A 20,113-nucleotide genomic window follows, 5' to 3' on the forward strand; every position below is an offset into this window, starting at 1 on the left:
TCTTGTGTGTCCGTGCCCAGTGTTGTGTGCTGTGTGTTGTGTTGTGCGTTTTTTTTATAGTGTGTTGTATGCTCTAGCCCAGTGTTGTGTACTTTTTGTTGTGTGTTCTAGCCCAATGTTATGAGCTGTGTGTTGTGTTGTGTGTTCTTGCCCAGTGGCTGGTTCTTTACAAGCCAACAGCCAGACAGATTGGAACCAAGACAACACTTTATCAACTACTGCGTCCACCACCGCTTCAAAACAAACATCCACATGAATGATGAAAACCATTCTCTCCACCCCGCATTTCACATCCACTCGTAAATTTACTGGATATATGATCTCACATTTGGCATCAATATCAGTGCTATTCTGTCTCCTCTTTACTCTTCTACTTATTGCCCTATTGCCCACATTCACTTTTCTTTTTAGGTTTTTGTGCACAGATGTGCCTGTGGTGTACAGATTAGAAGGAGAGCATGTGTTTGAACTTTGAATTCCAACTTTCATCTCAGCCATGCTTATCTCAAAGAACGTGAGCAGGACAAGAAGTTCCACAGTGTTCAGACCATCTAGTGTCATACAGTTCTTTACGGTGGGTAGTTCCATATTAAAATAATTACCTTAACAGTGTGAACCCAAACACACTTAAATGAGAAATAAACACTTCTCTTTCTGAATTTACTTTATTTACTTTCAGAAATAAAAAAGAAGGATTGGATTATAAGCCGGTAACAAATGTTGCTGCATTGTCAATTTAGGTGCCTTGAACAAAACAAGTTAAATTCTCAGATTATAACATATTTTAATATTATAATGGATATGACTCAAGAGAGAGTGGAACAACCAGGGCGAGAGGTGAACACTGTTGTAATAGTTCAAAGGACATAGTAAATTGTCCGACTCTGAGTTAAAAGGTTGTGCGTTCAAAACCCCAATGTTCTGAGTCTCCCTGTTGGACTCCTTGTGCGAGATGCACACTCCCCCGCCTGGTCACTCACCCCTCGTATCTGAAACAAGTCACTGAAGTCACGTGGCATAAGAGCATCAGCCTAATGAGCAAAAGAGTGAAAATAGTGAATGGTAAGTAAAGAGTTTTAAGGGCAGAGGAACCAGCTGGGAGGACACAGGTGGCTTTCATTATTGGACAGAGCGAAGATTTTAATAATTAAAAGAGGGTCCTCGTTCGACCCCTCCGTGTGTGTGTGTGTGTGTCTGTGTGTGTATGTGTGTGTGTGTGTCTCTCTCTCTCTCTCTCTCTCTCTCTCTCTCTCTCTCTCTCTCTCTCTCTCTCTCTCTCTCTCTCTCTCGGGTGATGATCTGTTCCAGGGGACTGGGGATTAAAGGAGTTCAGGGTTTAGGGGTCAGCCCTGTAACCCAGGGTCAAAGGTCATAGGGCAAGAACAAGAATCTCTGCATTCCAACTGACCACTGCCCTGCCCAAACATAGACACACACACACACGCACGCACACACACACACACACACACACACACACACACACACACACACACACACACGCACACGCACGCGCACACACACACGCGCACACACACACATGCATCAAATATAAACACACACACAAACAAATATAAGAATGCACACACAGACAAACACACCATATAAACACATACCAGACATACTGTATACAATCATTCATACACACACACACACACACACACACACACACGCACACATACGCACACAAATGCACACACACATACATCCAACGCATAGGCACACACACACACATATGCACACAACAAACACACACAAGTACAAGCACACACCACAGATACGCACATACGGCATGCACAAAGAAACACATACAAACACTGACACCCCATATAAGCCATCATGCACATACACGTACAGATACACCACGTATAATCAGACACATGCCACACAAATAAACACATGGATACACGTATACACCAAATGAAACACGCACCAACAAACACATAACCTCCCTTAAGTAGTGCTTGGGGTATTCCTTGTCTGACTTTAATGGTTTCTGATTCAAATGAGCTTTAATCCTTTATCATTCCAACATAAACGTCCTGTGCTACACGGAGCACTGTGTGCTAGCACCTAGAGACTACACATGCCTTCGTCCTGTCCTGGCACTGCTATGAAACGTGTCCCTGCTATGGGCCCTGTGAGTGCGTATGTGTTTGTGTATGTGCATGTGTATGTGTGTGTGCGTGTCTGTTTGCATGTACATGTTTGTGTTAGTAAGCATGTGTGTGTGCGTGTGTTTGTGTGCGTGTGCGTGTGTGTGTGTGTTTGCATATGTTTGTTTGTTTGTGTTAATAAGCACGTTGGTGCGTGTCTGTGTGCATGCATGTGTTTGTGTGTGTGTGCATGCAGGCCTGTTGGACAGGAGGCAGTCTGTTTCGGACTCTGTTTCGGACTGTTATTAATGAGATATTTGTCCAGTTGGCTCTGCTGGGTGCTTTATCTGCTGCCCTAGACATGTGCACACTGGAAAACTATGCACGCAGTCTGGCCTTTGTGCATGCATGTTGCAACCATGGGGGTGAGGTGTGTGTGTGTGTGTGTGTGTGTGTGTGTGTGTGTGTGTGCGTGTGCGTGTGCGTGTGTGTGTGTGTGTGTGTGTGTCTATGTTTGGGCAGGGCAGTGGTCAGTTGGAATGCAGAGATTCTTGTTTGTGTGAGAAAGAAATATATATAAGTCAGTATTCAATGTCTTGTCCTCCTTGATATGAAATGGTCTCTTTTATTTTAGTTATCATCAGGGGCCGAATGTTGGATCGACTTTATAACTAGATCATATGAGAAGGTAATATTATAGTTGCATTGTACCTGATCATTTCTCTCTCTCTTCTCTGCCTCTAACAGAACACCTCTGCGTCTCTGAACAAGGAAAAAGCAGGTACGTGTTGATTCTTCTCAAACTCTTTGGATGTCGTGTTAACCTCCTACTGCTGTTTCTGAGTTGAAGTCGCTTCAACTCTCAAGTTTCCGTTGGTTTCACTTCCAAATTTGTATTTCATATTATACGACAAGTATTTCTTTGAAGGCTGAAAGCAAATATCATGGATAGTATCAGGTTTGATGAGAATGTGGTTAAAGCTTTACATGAAACAGCCTTTGCCCTGTGTGCCCAAGTGAGTATGTGTCTGTTTGTGGTTGTGTGTGTGTGTGTGTGTGTGTGTGTGTGTGCGTGTGTGTCATTGCGTATCGGAGGGATAACGCATCAAGGGGAAGCAAACCCATGGAAGAGATAGAGAGACAGAGAGATGGATGGAGGTGGTGGGGGAGAAGCAGGAGGAGGAGAGACCCAACCATGCGGTCTAGATAGGCACCCTGGACCCTGGACATGATTCCTCCCCCCCCCCCCTCCGCCCCATGATAACACCTAGACGCGGTGTCTCCCCCCCAGCAGATCTCCACTAGATCTGATGGTTTAACCCAGACTGGTTGTCTTCGCACCCTCACCCTGATGGCCCCAGCTATGACACATGATGGATGGTTTCTGAAGATGGTGAGGCAGTCATGACTTAGCGATCACTGGCCTCAAATAAAACGCTCATCCCATTCACTGACCGATGTGTGTGCAATGTGCATGTTACAATCAAATAGTTTGAGACATTTACACACACCACACCATCCCAAATAGATTGACGCAAATAAAAAAGACCGAAGAAGAATTCCCCCATTGTAGTATGAATATGTTTTCGAATGCCACTGTGCGTCCACTATTGTAAGCTATACCATACTACTCTACAACACGCTATGCTACCTGTATGCTATGGTTAAGCTAATGCTGGCCGTGCTTCACATTACATTAAATCACACTGTTCTACACACCCACACTGGTTGCCGTTCAGTGTTTAAACCATGGGCCTCTGACTGGTGGAGCAGAGTAACATGTAGTGACTGGTCGTTCCCCCCAGACTGCACAAGGTCACCAGGAAACACCACCCCCAGCACGACCAGCACCGCCACTCCATCTTCATGAACACCCCCCCTGGACTGACCGTTTGCTGGGCTACAATACCAGAGGAGCAGGGGGAGTCGGATTACCTCCTTCTTCCACTTCCACCCAGAAGGATGCTAGGAGGCCCCTATTTCTCTCTCTCTCTCTCTCTCTCTCTCTCTCTCTCTCTCTCTCTCTCTCTCTCTCTCTCTCTCTCTCTCTCTCTCTCTCTCTCTCTCTCTCTCTCTCTCTCTCTCTCTCTCTCTCTCTCTCTTCCTCTCTCTCTTGCACTCACTCTTTCTTTTTCACTTTCTCTAATTATCTTCAAAAGGCAAGGAGACATAAGCTCGCAAAAAGAATTCAAAAACATCCCCACTGAGGTCAGATTCAAAGAGGTCCCGAATTCCTGGCCCCTTTCCACTTAAAGTTTACCAAACTGACTTCCTGCCGGCAGGTTATGTAACTGCCCTGGTTGGTGATGGAGCCCAGGGCTTTGGGGGGGTCGGGGGTGTGTCCAGGGGGGAGGGTGTGTGTCTGGGCCTGGCTGGTGCGCAGCTGGGGGGGGTTCATCACAAAGGCCACTGTTCATTGTCCTACATCAAAGCGGGGGCCGCCGTATCGCTGCCATTTAAGCCCCTTGGGAATGACACGTTTGTGACAGTCTTGTTACATCACACACACCCTCCCCCCCCCCCCCCGCCCCCCCGCCGCCACACGGCTATGAAAGACAGCTCATTCACGGCTGCTTTTACTGTCGCCATGTCGCCCAGACTGAGGCCCCCAAACCCCCACTCCCTCCTTGTCCCCAGTGATCACAACACAGTGTTTGGCCCCTGTAAATGCCCCCCTCGGGCTGACTGGCTCTCGTCTCCCCGACAGTCCCGTGGTCGCGGCTAGCCGGCCCGGGACAGGAAACGTCTTCAGGACAATTGTAGTGCCGGGCTTCATGCAGGTGATGGTTATCACTAGCTGCAAGGAGGACTCCTTCTGACCTTGCTGTATAGCACAATTCTGAACCTATTCAATGATTGTAAACTTGTCAACTGTAGCACAACTTCTAAATGAAAACTGAGTTTCCCATTCCCTCTGATCAGCGCTCCTTGATCTGAGATACCGTCCCCCTCCCCCTAATCCCCCTCCTCCCCTCCTCTGCCCCCAACTCTTAGAACAATAGAGTCATTGGTACCTGCTCCCCTCTTATCCTCCACCTCCTCTCTCACCTCCATCTCCTCTTCATCCTCCTCCTCCTCCTTCAATTTAAATTCTTCCTCCTTCTCTTTCTTCCCCTCTTCCGCCTTTTCTTCCATTCCCTGCTCCTCTTCTTCCTCCTTCTCTTCCTTCCCCTCCTCCTCCTCCTCTCACTCGTCCTCCTCCTTCTCTTCCTCCTCCTCCTTCTCCTCCTCGTCCTTCTCTCCCTCCTTGTCCTCTTCCTCGTCCTCCTCATCATCCTCGTCCTCCTTCTCTTGCTTCCCATCCTCCTCCTCCTCCTCCTCCTTCTTCTCCTCTTAAAAGCAGCGTTGGTCAGCAGCCGGGTATCTCCCCATGTCAGTACCCTGACCCCCGCAAGCATGATACACATTTCTCCCAGTCCTTGAAAACCTGTCAGAGCCAGATCCAGAAGTCATAACACACACATGCCTGCACGCATGCATGCACACACACACACACACACACACACACACATACACACACACACACACACACACACACACACACACACACACACACACACACACCCTTAACCATACACACACACACACACACACACACACACACACACACATTCCTGCTTGTACGCACCCACACAAACACAATGACACGACACCCTTACACATGCAGACATACGCACACACACATACACTCTTACCCACACGCTCACACTCTTAACCACAGAAACACACACAGAAACATACACAATCACCCTCCTACACTCACACACTTCTGTGTGAGTGTATTTGGGTTCTGTGTTTCTGTCATGACACGTTGTGGATGAGAGGGCTGGCAGGCCCTGATTGTATATGATTCAGGTGATTCAGGCTCAGATTTAACAGTCAGGGCAAGCTTTGAATTTGTGTAAAGCTGGGTTGCTTTACACGCGTAGTTGAAGGGCTTTGTTATTCAACTTTCTAATCAATCCAAACATCAACATAATCATTGTATCAAATAACTCTCAACCTCCCTTTCATCTACATGCAGGTTATTTTGTGGGTTTGTGTGTGTATGTAAAGCTCTCTCTCTCTCTCTCTCTCTCTCTCTCTCTCTCTCTCTCTCTCTCTCTCTCTCTCTCTCTCTCTCTCTCTCTCTCTCTCTCTCTCTCTCTCTCTCTCTCTCTCTCTCTCTCTCTTGTGTGTACATGTGTTGATCAGATTGGCAGCAGACTTGGGCGCTGCTCGGGCGCCTTCCAAGTTCCTGGTTCTTCCTTGTTTCCATCTGGTTCCTTCTGGTTCCTCCTGGTTCCTGGGTTGTCCCGACTGTCCGCGTCCAGGTTTAGCAGCAGCAGGGGGACAGTGTTGGGAAGCCCCTTCCTGGTTTTAAATATAGACCAATGGGAATATGTAAACACCACATCACTAGCAAAGCATCCCACCCAGCGAGACGCTCACATCCATAACCTTTCACTTACACCTGCCATCTCCTGGGACCGGCCTTGCACGCCCACCGCTCGCTTACGACGCTGTCGGGAACACGGCTTGAACCGAGGTCATGTTGGGGGGGGGGGGGGGGAGGTTGGGTCCGGGGGGGGGTGGTTAAGCACCGCCGGTGGGGGTTCTGACATGAGCAATGAGGTTGTGTGGAGAGAATGGCACCGGGGAGGTCCTGTGATTCACCTCCAGTACCGCTCAGTACAGCTCGTCCTTTACTTTTCGTCCGTGTCCAGTCCGGTGGGTTAGTCAAGCCCTCCCCATTGTTTTCCTTCCCAGAAGAACATGGGTTCAATATGCACCGCTGTTGTTTTGTCATACTTAAAATAACAGCTCACTTGACCCCAGTATTGACCCCTGGGGAACTCCGCGTTATGAAATAACAGTGAGGAAGGCTCGGCGGGGCAGGCCTGCGTGAACCTTTCATACACTGGTGATGAATATATGGTAGGTTCTATTCCCAACAATTTTTTAATTTTTTAACAAATGTATTGCTTGTTGTGTTGTAGTACTTAGTCTAAAGTTATATTTTTTATTTATATAGCTAGATTAAGATAGAAGAAAAAGTAAACAATAAACATTACATCTTGTCTTTGGTGCTTTACATAACCTCATCGTTATGCGAGGAGTTAATGAAAGGTAGGTAGCTTCCCTTTGCTACCCTCTCAGGCCATAATTTATTTGGTTCAGAATAGTTGCCCTCATTGCCCCTGCGACAGATCTCAGTTTACATAATCAGGACGCGGCAAATGAAAAACAACACGATTTTGTGTTGCCGATACGATGTTTTACATAGTGCATGTGTGTATGTGTGTGCGCGTGCGTACATGTGTGTGTACATGCGTGTGTCTAGGGACGTGCGTATTGTCCCCCCACTGCATCATCAGAGTAAACAACAGCTTAAGAAGGTGGATTTCCACCCAGACGGTGTCTCTTGGCACGCCTGGGTGAACATGACGCTTCCTACTTTAAAACTGTCTGCTAACTCCGGCACAACACATCCCAGCTCGCCTCTATTTCCAGGGCTCCAATTTCCTGACATAATTAGCACTTTCCCAACAGAATTTCATGCGAGGGATTTTACCTGGATGCACATTCACTCACAAACCCACACACACTCGCACGCACCGAGACACACGCAGCATTAGATACGATGTTCCTTGGGGCTCCCTATACATCCGAAGAGCCCTAGGAGCCCCCTGACTGATGGCACCAGGCCCCCCACAGCCACGAGTCAGTTCCCCCTCACCCCTTAATAACTCACCCCACTGCCTACTTTCCGAAGCAGTCCCACTTTGTTGGCTACCAGCTCCACGCATAGCACAGGAATCTATGCTTTGTGCTTTTGCTGTGTGTGTGTGTGTGTGTGTGTGTGTGTGTGCGTGTGTGCGTGCGTGCGTGCGTGCGTGCGTGCGTGCGTGCGTGCGTGCGTGCGCGCGCGTGCGTGCGTGCGTGTGCGTGCGTGTGTGTGTTTACAGAAGGGCCACATTCTTGGCCCGGTCCGTCACAATACCAGGCAGCGCTGCCTGAAGGTTTGAAATGCATTGGCATGATGCATCACCCATCCATCACTACACACATACCTACACGCTATGCATAAAAAAACACACAGACACAAACATACATCCATGCATAGATACACACACATACACATAGCGACACACACCATCCACATAACACACACACACACATAGACAAATACACACACAAAACCGTCACACACATACACACACACAGAAACAAACATATGCTCTCCTGGCCCTAAATATTTGAAACACTTCCCTCAATGTTTCCCCCTTTGTAGTCTTTTACATCACTGTGCTTTACTGGACTCTACTGTGACGTATATCTCGAGGCTTCCAATGTGCCTCGAGATAATGTTCCATTATCAACCCTGTTCATAGCGCTTTCCTTCCACTTCTAAACACACAGCCAGCTCAACCTCCCATCACAATGCGGGGGGATTCTGTTTGTCTTTCACAAATTATTTGAGAAAAACCCAAAGAAAATAATGTGAGGAAAGAATTTGTTATCTTGTTCCTAAGATAAACGTTTCTCGTTGTATATATATAGCCCAGTCATGCTTAGTCATGCTTCTGCTGTATTATTTTGACATAATTGTACTAAAGGTCAGAGAACTGCAGCGCCTTTCCCTTTCATGATGCCTCTCCTGCAGGGCGGTGCAGAGCACGGCGGCCCACCGGAAACCGCTACGCGCACGGGAATTTACAGCAGGAAGTTCACGCACCTGAATTCCCGTGCGCTACAACAAAAGCCCCCCCCCCCCTCGTACAGAGGAAGAGAAGGCAGCGCAGTTCCTACTTTAACGAGCAGTCTTCTACTTCTAGCCAGCTATAAGTACTCTGAACTCTGCATTGAGTAAGGAAGTGCAAGTAGAAATAGATTTTATATTTATGCATATAAAGAAACGCATATAAACGTATAGTAGGCTGATTGAATGAATCAGTGCATTATGGGTTCCCTACAGTTTCCCTTTGTTCTTTCTTTCATTCTCTCAATTTTTTTATTTCCTATGTTCCTTGGGTTCTTATCTCCTTCACATCTTTCTTCCGTTTCGTTCTTGAGGTGGATTTGTATCAGTGAATAAGAGCTCACTGTGTTGCTGCACAGGCCTTCTGTCTTTCTTCTGCTACTTTGGGCCTCCCTTGTTTCTTCTCGTGGAGGTTTGTTTCCTCCAGTGGAGAAGTGCTGGGGTGGGATATTGCCCTGATGGAGAGAATACAGGGAGAACGGAGGCAGCCACAGACCCCTAACCTATGGCTATCCTTGCCCCCTGCCCCCGCCCCAGGGAAACTGTAAATCTCTCTGGGGTGGAGGGGGGGTGTAAGCTGCCCAGGATGTCCCGGGTCAGCGAGCCAGCCCGGCCCCGGCGGGACCCTGTCACGGCCTGCCTGCTTTATGCCCTCGCCTAGGTGTCATACCATGGTGTTGGGGGGGCTGGTGGTGTCAGTGGTATGTGTGTGTGTGTGTGTGTGTGTGTGTGTGTGTGTGTGTGTGTGTGTGTGTGTGTGTGTGTGTGTGTGTGTGTGTGTGCGTGCAGGTTTGTTCATGCATTGGTATGTGTGTTTCTGTCTGTATACTATGTATGTGTTTCTGTCTGCTTGTGCGTGTGCAGTATGAGTGTGTGTGAGCTAGGATGTATGTACGTGTTTGTGTTTGTGTGTCTGTGTGTGCCTGTGCATTATGAGTGTGTGTGTGTGGATGTGTGTGTGTGTGCGTGCTTACGTGCAGCAGCCTGTCTTGAGTTAGTGGGCGGGGCTGAAAGTGTAAAAGTTCTGAGGATAAGGTGTGTCTCTTATAGCAAGACCTCCAGCAGATGGTCACATCAAAGACACACACACACACACTCAAGCAAACACACACACGCAGACACGCACACACATACACACACACACTAACAAACACACACACTAACACACACACACACACAAACATATACACACACACAGATACAAACACACAAAAACATACAAATATATACACATATACACGCATCCACACACACACAGGGCGAGAGGCACTTGGGAACACGCACGCATGTTTGGCGCCGCTTGACTAGAATGGAGCATTGTGTGGAGCGTTGTGTTGTTTACCTTTTCAAAGACATCGCAATTTTGTCTGCAACGCCATCCTCATATGCCACCACATACACACACACACACACACACACACAAACACACACACACACACACACACACACACACACAGCATATCCCTCCACCACCGCACCCTCCGCTTCCTTCCTACCCTGACACTTCCTCTATTTCTAGGTCAATGTGTTGGCAGGTAGCCCCTTTGAGGCCAGGTAGTCGGTGCACACACACACACACACACACACACACACACACACACACACACACACACACACACACACACACCCACATCTGCACACACGTACACATGAACATACACATATAACCACACATACATAGATAGACATACACATAAATACATACACTTCCCAAAACACCGATCGACTCACGCACATACACACATACAGAGATAGAACCACAATCACATATATACACGCACACTGTTGGCAGGGTGTGGGGATGTTTGAGTGAAGTTGGCGCGTTCCCCTCCCGCTGACTTATGAGGACCCTGTTGTGTTTCTCCCCGCCGTGTCTGCTCCTGTCTGCTGAACCCCCCCACCCCACTCCTCCCCCATCTTCCCTCCCCTCTCCCACATCCTTTCACTCCTCCCTCAACTCTCTCCCTCCTCCATCCCAGGCACCCATCCAACCCGAGTCTAACAGAAAGCCCTGTTACCCCAGGTAGAGAGGGAGAGGGGGGAGAGAGGGAGAGAGGGAGAGAGGGAGGGAGAGAGAGAGAGAGAGAGAGAGAGAGAGAGAGAGAGAGAGAGAGAGAGAGAGAGAGAGAGAGAGAGAGAGAGAGAGAGAGAGAGAGAGAGAGAGAGAGAGAGAGAGAGAGGGGAGAGAGAGAGAGAGAGGGAGAGAGAGAGAGAGAGAGAGAGAGAGAGAGAGAGAGGGGAGAGAGAGAGAGAGAGGGAGAGAGAGAGAGAGAGATGAGTAAATAGTGGGAAGCAGAGAGGGAAGGGGGGAAGACAGGGACGGGGGGGAGGGAGAGAGAAAAACTAGAGAGATAAAGAGAGTTATGGTGTCGAGAGAGATAGAGAGTGAGAGTAGACTGATATCATATCATGATAAGATGACTGACCCAGTTACTTATTCTTATTTATGGAGTAATTTAAACACACACACACACAGCAGACAAACACACGTGCCCATGCCTGTTCCTGCGAACAACATAACTTGATTCAGGTCCATGCAACACGATATGGGGTGGGTGAAAGTAGAAAAAAACGAAAAAGGGTCAAAAGTGATACCTTAATTGGATGTTTGTTTTGTTTATGTTTTTTTTTACCACTTCCTGATCCTGTGTTTACTGCCCGGGAACGGGGGGGGTGGTTAGAGAGTCGATCCTACAGACGTGAGGTATATTGGCCACCGACGGGCCATTAAACAAGCCCGCCTGCGGGAGATCCTGTTCTTATCAGCCGCTCTCTGGCCCTTAACCTCACTCAGCCACGGAGGGTGTGGGGTACTCGGCATCCCAACTCTCCCTCTGGGAGTGCGGGTGCTCACAACCTCCCACTACCCCGCTCCAGGTCACCTCCATTGTGGCACCCTGCGTCTATGGGTGGGGAGAGCTCAGAAGGGATCCACATTACATCTGTTTGTCTTTATATGCTAACATATTGTTGAACGTTACCTAAATGGTTGGTTTACTTTGCATTTGAAAATGTATTACGAATTTCAAGAAAAATATTAATACATTATCCATTTACATGTCAGTTTTTCAATTTTGTGAACAATCAACATTCATATTACCACTGTTTACCGAAGTAAAAGCCCCTTACTCTTCCCAGTTCCCCTTATCCTCGTTAATCAGCTAAACTCAAAGACTCTTCCACTCTGTAGCCCTGTAGAGCAGCTCATACACAGAGCCCTGAGTGGTCTCATTACCTAATGAGTCCGCCTTGCTCAGCACCACCAGCTCAGCCCCCTGCTTGGCTAATAGCTGAGCTAGGGGTTAGCTTAAGTCTGACGATAGCATGATGTTGTGAAACATAAGTCTGTTGCATAAGTTCCAGTGCAATAACATGCCTGTCAATAATGTGTGTGTTTGCATGTGTTTGTATATTTGTGTGTGTGTGTGTGTGTGTGTGTGTGTGTGTGTGTGTGTGTGTGTGTGTGTGTGTGTGTGTGTGTGTGTGTGTGTGTGTGTGTGGGTGGGTGGGTGGGTGGGTGGGTGGGTGGGTGGGTGCGTGCGTGCGTGTGTGTGTATTGCGTGTGTGTGTGTGTGTGTGTGTGTGTGTGTGTGTGTGTGTGTGTGTGTGTGTGTGTGTGTGTGTGTGTGTGTGTGTATGTATACAAGCGTGTGTGTACGAGTGTGTGTGTTTGTGTGTTTGTGTGAATGTGTTTGTGTACTGTGTGCACTTTTTCCCACAAAGCCCGGCTGTGCTGGTGTGTGTACAGGGACAGGTGTGGCCGTAACTAGGGCATTATATAACATCGATGCCTCCGCTGTCTAGACAGGAAAGATGAGTTGGTAAGCAGAGGATGATAGCAGAGAGAGAGAGGGTGGGAGGGAGGGAGGAGAGAGATGGAGAGGTAGAAAGAGATGCGGAAGGGAATGATGGAGCTAGAGAGAGAGAGAGAGAGAGAGAGAGAGAGAGAGAGAGAGAGAGAGAGAGAGAGAGAGAGAGACAGAGAGAGAGAGAGAGAGAGAGAGAGAGAGAGAGAGAGAGGGACGGAGGGAAAAAGAGCAGCAGTGATGGAGAGCAAGATATTGAGATAGGGGGGAGAGAGAGAGCAGCTGAGAGAGAGAAGCTGAAGGATGGAGAGACCGGGTAGAAAGAGGGAGGGGGAGCTATGTGTTCATTTTACGAGTGCCCACTTAGATATTCTCATTGCAGAAGTGCTGAGGCTTTTGCAAGAAAGCCCTCACTTCAACCGACACACACACACACACACACACACACACACACACACTTACACACAGCATGGCAGAATAAAATATGAGGGCGATGCCGTGATGGAATTGTCCACTGTAGCCACTGCAGCAGCAGTACGGCAGTGGGAGCACTAGCTGCAGCAGTCGCAGCAGAATCACACAGAACCTACTAGAGAGAGAGATAGGGAGAGAGAGAGGAAGATAGAGAGAGAGAGAGAGAGAGAGAGAGAGAGACAGAGAGAGACAGAGAGAGACAGAGAGAGGAGCTTCAGAACCACTCAAGGGCTGGCACCAGCGCAGCCAAGCAGGACCAGGAGAAAACAACAGTGCAGCTGTCTCCTGTTCGGGAAGAGGGAAGAGGAGGAAAACACAGATCCAAACCCTGCACGCCGGGTCTAATTCAAGTGACTCTGTGTTCAGTGGATCTAGGAATAGCCTGGCAGGGAGGAGGGAGCGTGGATACAGATCGGGGCTGTGCTGTGACAGGTGGTGGGGGGAAGGAGGGAAGGATCTCCGCTCAGTATGGGACATCCAGGCTGCTGTGGTACTCGTCTGGATTTCAGCTGGGGTCGTTTTTTCGGAGCTGGGTTTTGGATGTGAGCCTGGTCTGGGGTTTTGGACCGGGGTTAGCACTGGACTGAGACTCGGGTGGATTCACCCCGGGGGGACGGGGGGGCGGGCGTTGGGGCTGATACTGGTCGTGCGCTGGTTCCAGGGGCGCCATGTCTCGCTCTATGAGGTGGCAACTGCTGCAGAAATCCATCAGCGAACACCTCCGCTTCTCCTCCTGCAGAGCCCTGGACGCCCTCAATAAGACCACCAAGGGGGGCCGTCTGGAAGGTGAGAGGGTGAGGGGGGAGAGGTGGGGTCCACGTTTTGAGAGGGGAGGGGGTGGGGGGGGGTGAGTGAATAGGAGGGAGTTTTTGAGGGAGTGACTGAGTGAGTGGTTGACATGGTGAGATGGGGGAGTGAGTGAGTGAATAAGAGTGTGAGTGAGTGAGTGAGTGATGTGTGAGTGAGAAATGGGGAGATGGAGAGAGTGACTGAGTGAGTGGTTGACATGGTCAGAGGGGGGGATGAGTGAGTAAATCAGTGACTAAGAGAGGGAGAGAGTGAAGGGACTGCTGAGTGATTGAGTGGGCTAATGAGAGGCTTAGTAAGGCGTAAGTCATTTGGTGAGTAAGAGCGTTGGGGAGAGTGGGAGGGAGAGTGAATGAGGGAGTGAATGGCGTAATTGTGTAATTTATTGCATTACTGCCCTGAATCCTGTATGTGTGACATGCATCTATGCATCTCTGTGCCTGTAGGATAGTTCCCTAGGATTTTAAGGGCAAATCTCTCAGCCTGAGGGGTTTGGCAGTGGTAGTGACATGTCAAGCTGTTGCAGGAGCATCTCAAGGAGAATGTTTACTGCAGTGTCACTCTAGACTATCAGAAGCACTGCAGGGCTTCTCTGCAGGCAAGGTCTGCTGCTACTATCTGTGACAGAGGGAAATAACCAACAATGATGTTCACTATACAGAGGGGCGAAGGGGAAAAGGTTATGCATGTTTATAAATGTGTATGTGTGTATAGGTTACCATAACAGTTAACATAAAACCTTTTGTCTGCTAGCTAATAAGTCTGCACCTTGGACTTTGATAAGTATACATATGATAACACGTTGCTTCCCCAATCTTTTGATCAGGAATATCAGTATTTTTGTCTTTAGCAGTATTTCTTGCTCTGTGTTGAATGTGAGAGATTGTGTATGGATGTGTGTGTGGAATATGCATTTGCAGAGCTGTCAGTGCACGTCCCTGTTATGTGAATGACTTAAAGTGAGTAAAAGCTGCCTCAGCCACAGTTGAAGCGTTGAAAGTAGAGTACCTCCGCTGGGCCCTTAATGCATTAATAATGCTGTTCTGTAGCGGCGGGGAGCAAGGAGTGCATTAGAACCGAGCTGCTGCTGCAGCTGCGAATCTACCCACCCTCCCAAGGTTCCTCTGGCAGCACGCCTTTAAACAGTATTGCCAGGCTCCTCCTGGTGTTTCATATTTAAAATCTGCAGAGCTGCCCGGATGGAGTGGTATAAATATTGTAGAACCATGACCGAATAAGGGTTAGATTACGCGAATGACCACACATTGTGTTATATGAGGTGATGGAAAGATAATGGACATCGGCCTCCGATGTTGTTCGTAAATGCACTGTAATTTAAAGATATCTACATATAGCCTGCATGTGCTGTATACACCGACATCAACTAAACAGTACAAAGCCTTTTTTCAAAAAGGCCCGAAGGTGTTTTGTGAGTGTGCACGTTAAATAAACCCTGACCGCGGGAGTCTGAGTCGATGGAGGAGGTGGAACAAACCATCTCCTTCGTCTTTCTAAATCATCGCAGGTGCAGCTCTCCCCGCTCTTGATAAAAGGCCAATGGACACAGTGTTCCCCCCCTACCCTGAGAATCCCTGAGCAGAGGGACTCAGGAGGTCAGCGCCCCGTGGCCTGACCCCGGTATTGGAGTGGGGATGGCCAGGTGATGTATATCTCCCAGCCCCTTCCCCGTGCAGGATGTGACAGACAGCCTCCACATAACTCACCCTCTCTCTCCCCTCCATAGCCCTGCATGAAAGGGAAGGAAGAGAGTTGAAAAGTGGGTCAGCCATATTTCAATAACAGCTAATTACAGTTCTGACACTAATTTCTCCGCTGTATCTCATCTTCCGAGAAATTGAAAAAATCTGCCAGAGGGTTTTGTGTGCGTCAACCGCAGAATTTTGCTTCCAATGACAAGCGTTGCGAAAGCATCGTCTGGCAGGCGTTGGAAGAAGCCCCCCTTCCTACCCCAGGAACTCAGGAGGACAAACATCGTAAAAAGCCTCATCAAGTCTAATGTATTTCTACACGCCTTTATCAAGATGAGGACAGAAGTGCTTTACGACGCTCACGCTATAGGATAGCTGGACATCCACCTCTGACCCTCAGACGCTCAACACATGGTAGTTAGATGTAGTTTGTTGCTCGGATGGTTCTCAGATGGTCCGGGGAACCCAAAGACTTGTTGACTTTGTCATTTCTTGATTTTTTTTGTTTTTATTGTACCGCGCTAATTCCATTTCAGATGCAGGTTATTTAGGAGCAGGGGGTGGATATTGCCATCTTTCTCTTGGATGCCCAAAGGTACACTGTGTACATTTGGGATTGAGCTCATTGCCTTTGGTCTGGGAAGACAAAGGCACATGCCCGACCCGTACACTGCTCTGCCCCTGTAGCTGTCAAACCAGCTGTCCAATGGCGCCTTCCAGACCGAGATCTTCAGTGATGACTCAATGTCACACACTGCAGAGTTGTGGTATGCTTCAATGGGTTTCATGGTTCTCACGAGATCAGAGAGATCAAAGCAGGTGGAGTCCAGACTCCACCTAAGGACGCAGGGTCCCAGATGGTGGAGGACGATGTTGATGATTGAGGAAGATGTATTGCAGTTCTTCCAGTGCAGCGATCAGTGCCTCCCATACAGTAATACTGGTTTCGACCCCCAGCCTCAAGGTGTTTGAACCCAGAACCTGTAGGCATCCCTGATGCTTAGCTCCTATTTGCTCCTTGATGGTTGACTGTACATAGTTTTGGATCAAGCATCTGCTAAAAGACTAAACAGCTTCACTGTCTCCAGCAGTGTATGAGGAAGTATCCCCAGCTTCACCCTAATCAGCCAAGAGGAATTTTAATGCCAGACCTTACCGGGGTGGTACCAGTCGTTAACAACACATCCAGCGTGGAAAGCTGATTATTGTTTTGTTGTGGGTACACACTGAATCTGCGTGTTTGGACTGTATCCATCCTGTGATTAGCGACTTATGTCTCCTTAATTATGAAGGCGGAGAGACGATGCAATGCTTTCTCCCAACCGATAAACAAGCAACCACTTGAAGAATGTTTACTGTAACTTAAAGTATTTCCCCCACCGGCTACAACATGGGATCCTCGATGACGCATTCGCTCTCTCTCTCTTTCTGAATGAGCCTAAGGCCGAGCTATGTGTTTCAGAGAATTTGGCCTAGTGTCTCCAATCTGAGAGTTTCCTGCTGTCGTTTCCCAACGCTGCAATCAATAGGGTCACAGAAAGGCAGGGTTATGGCTGTAAAGATGTAAAGGAGAATGTGTCCTTTATCTAAAGACTGCTGTCGTCCCGGTTCCTGCTGCATGTTGTGGGTGTGTATTCAGAGAGAGTTATATGGGCTACTGTTATGGTACAGTCCCCCTTTAAACCCCTTTTCAATCTGTGTCCGGTAACTTTTCATTCATTTGCTTGTGTCTTAAGATTTAAGACACATCCACAAATTATGAATCTGCAATGACTTTTTCAATCTAAATAGATGTCAGACCAGAGTTCTGTAATGAGTGTCATTATCTGCTTCCTCTGAGGGGGGACACAAGGTCAAGGGTTTACAGAAAACTTGAAACAGGAGTATGTGGACTGACATACAGACAGACAGACCGACAGGCAGACAGAGTGAGAGATAAAGAGAGAGAAGGTTCATTTTTCATTTTTATTGCTTAATTTCTATCCATTGGTATGATGGATAGAGTTTGAATTTGGCTCATTGACAGCAAACACAAACTGACTCAGTCTGGGTACAGGGAGTGTTCATCAAACAAAGCTTGTACCGAGGAGTGCCACGATGACTTTGAGGAACCGAAATATGATTTCATGAATGAATCGTATCAGGATGAAACCCAAAGGAAATGACCCTGGGTGCAGTTCATTGGCCTTTGCCCTTGCATAACCATTGGTGCTCTGGCGTGTCGATCAGCCTGTGGAGGGGAGCATTAAGCCCGTGAGGATTTCACTGTGTTGTTTGTAGCGTCAGTAAGTGCCGTAATCAAAGCTGTTTTGATTAGGGATGTAGCAGAATGTACAGCAGAATGGCTGCTAGAATGAGATCTCATCCATAATCAGAATTGTATTGGTTTAGTTTTATTTAGTTTGACAATATTTGGTATAATGATGGAAAATTGAGCATATGTTTTCTGTTGTTTCAACATTTGGTAGACACTCCAAGCGATTTGAAATCTATTAATACCACATTCAATTCAGGAATAGGAGTAAAAACTACCAATATATATATATATATATATATATGTATACTAATATATATATATATATATTAATCTATAGTGTTCATAATATAAAGTATTCACGATCATGCAGCATATGTATTTAATCTATGTTTTCCCCCCATTTTCTTAATGTATTGTGAACCTGGCGCCACAGCATTACCAAGTTAAACATTAACTCAGACCGTCAGGGCGTGGGTTTGGTGCAGTCTGGAGAGGACGTGTCACTTGTGTAACCACCATGGGTGACTGTAAACTGCAGACCAGCAAACTACTACAATGCTGCATCTGTTGGGAGCGTATAAATCAATGCAGTTCACAGCTGTAGTCCATCACATGAAGAAAACAAGGTTCCGGTAAGATGTTACATTGAACAATTCATCCTTTTATTATGCATTTAAATATTCCTGTAATTATAAATATAGAAATAAAAATGTCAACTATAATAATAAACAATCAAATGCCAATACAAACAAAAAAGTCTTTGTTAATAGAACAATGAAAAATATAACATTATAAAACATTATTTACAAAACCAAACAAGCTCATTGTTGAGCCCCAGCCAGGGCATTGTGTGGTGGTAAAAGGAGCACCACTGGGAGGCTGGGGGCCTTGTCCCGGCCCACCGCGGCCTCCTCTCTACATCTAAACCCACACAGATGTCCAGCCTCTATTGTGGCCCCTCCAGGACTTTGCGGGGGCCACTCACCGCCGGGGCCCATTTCACGCCTCAGCACTGCCAAAGGAGGAAGTCAAAAGGGCCGGAGCATTGTGACATCACTGTGGAGGTCTATGAATAACATTGCAGTTGGCAACCTTGTAGCAAATTAGCATCAACAAAGTGCTATCCTCTGGGTTACTCTCGCTGCCCAATGCCCCACTTGGGATTAAAGAATGCCTTTGTTTTGGATCTCGACAAAGAAAAAGACTTCCGCTTAAGGACTTCCTTATGCCCTTCTTGAGGCAACCACACTCGCGCAAACAAAGCACAGAGCAAGCACCTCGAATTGAGTCCAAAATACATCATTACCTGATGTTTTTTGGTCTGATTTAAAAACATCCTACTGCTTTAAGGTTGTGCTTCTTTAAGGCTTAGTTATGCTTCGACGTTGAAGCAACGAAAGGGGGTTTATGGACCCATTACTTCCTTGCAGACCCTCCTTATGTCCTACGCAAGGGCCTGACGTGCGCCCCCCAAATTGTAACCTTTCGTCGAGGCGACGCAGCAGCAAGGGCTTTGCTTTGTCCGCTAATGAAAGCCCGACGCAGAAACAAAACAGGTTCGGGACTGCGTGGTGATTGCGTTGCATCGACGTCCAACCATAACTAAGCCTTTACCTGTGATAGGTCTGGTTGAAAAACATCCTTCTGCATTAAGGTTCTGCTTCCTTACCTGTGATAGGTCTGGTTTAAAAACCTTCTACTGCTTTAAGCTTGTGCTTTCTTACCTGTGATAGGTCTGGTTTAAAATCCTTCTACTGCTTTAAGCTTGTGCTTTCTTACCTGTGATAGGTCTGGTTTAAAAACCTTCTACTGCTTTAAGCTTGTGCTTTCTTACCTGTGATAGGTCTGGTTTAAAAACCTTCTACTGCTTTAAGTTTGTGCTTTCTTACCTGTGATAGGTCTGGTTTAAAAACCTTCTACTGCTTTAAGGTTTGGCTTCTTTACCTCTGATAGTTCTGGTTTAAAATTCTTCGACTGCTTTCAGGTGGGTTGGGCCTTCTAATACTATTTGAACCACACAAGGTGGCCTTGCTATGCTGTTGATCTGTTAGCAATTATTGTCTTATCCTTGAGTCTTTCTGAGCTGGCTCCAGGGAGTATGAGGTTGCGGTTGTAATAACACATCAGACAACAACAACAACATGTGTTCCTGGTAAACATGTTAATGTTCTGGTGACATCCCTTTCTTGGTTGGCTCATGACACAGATAACCACATCCTCAGACT

The 20,113-nt window shown here is 47.4% G+C and overlaps 1 protein-coding gene across 1 annotated transcript in view; it reads left to right on the forward strand.

The window, feature by feature from the left end:
- Window positions 1–20,113, forward strand: part of dlc1 (DLC1 Rho GTPase activating protein) — a 100,629-nt gene that overhangs the window by 24,655 nt on the left and 55,861 nt on the right. The window contains exon 5 of the mRNA XM_030351122.1: window positions 2,841–2,874. Within this exon, the coding sequence (XP_030206982.1) occupies window positions 2,841–2,874 (34 nt within the window). The remainder of the gene's footprint in view (window positions 1–2,840; window positions 2,875–20,113) is intronic.

This window comes from Gadus morhua, chromosome 3, assembly GCF_902167405.1.
Source record: "Gadus morhua chromosome 3, gadMor3.0, whole genome shotgun sequence".
Classification (NCBI taxonomy): Eukaryota; Metazoa; Chordata; class Actinopteri; order Gadiformes; family Gadidae; genus Gadus; species Gadus morhua.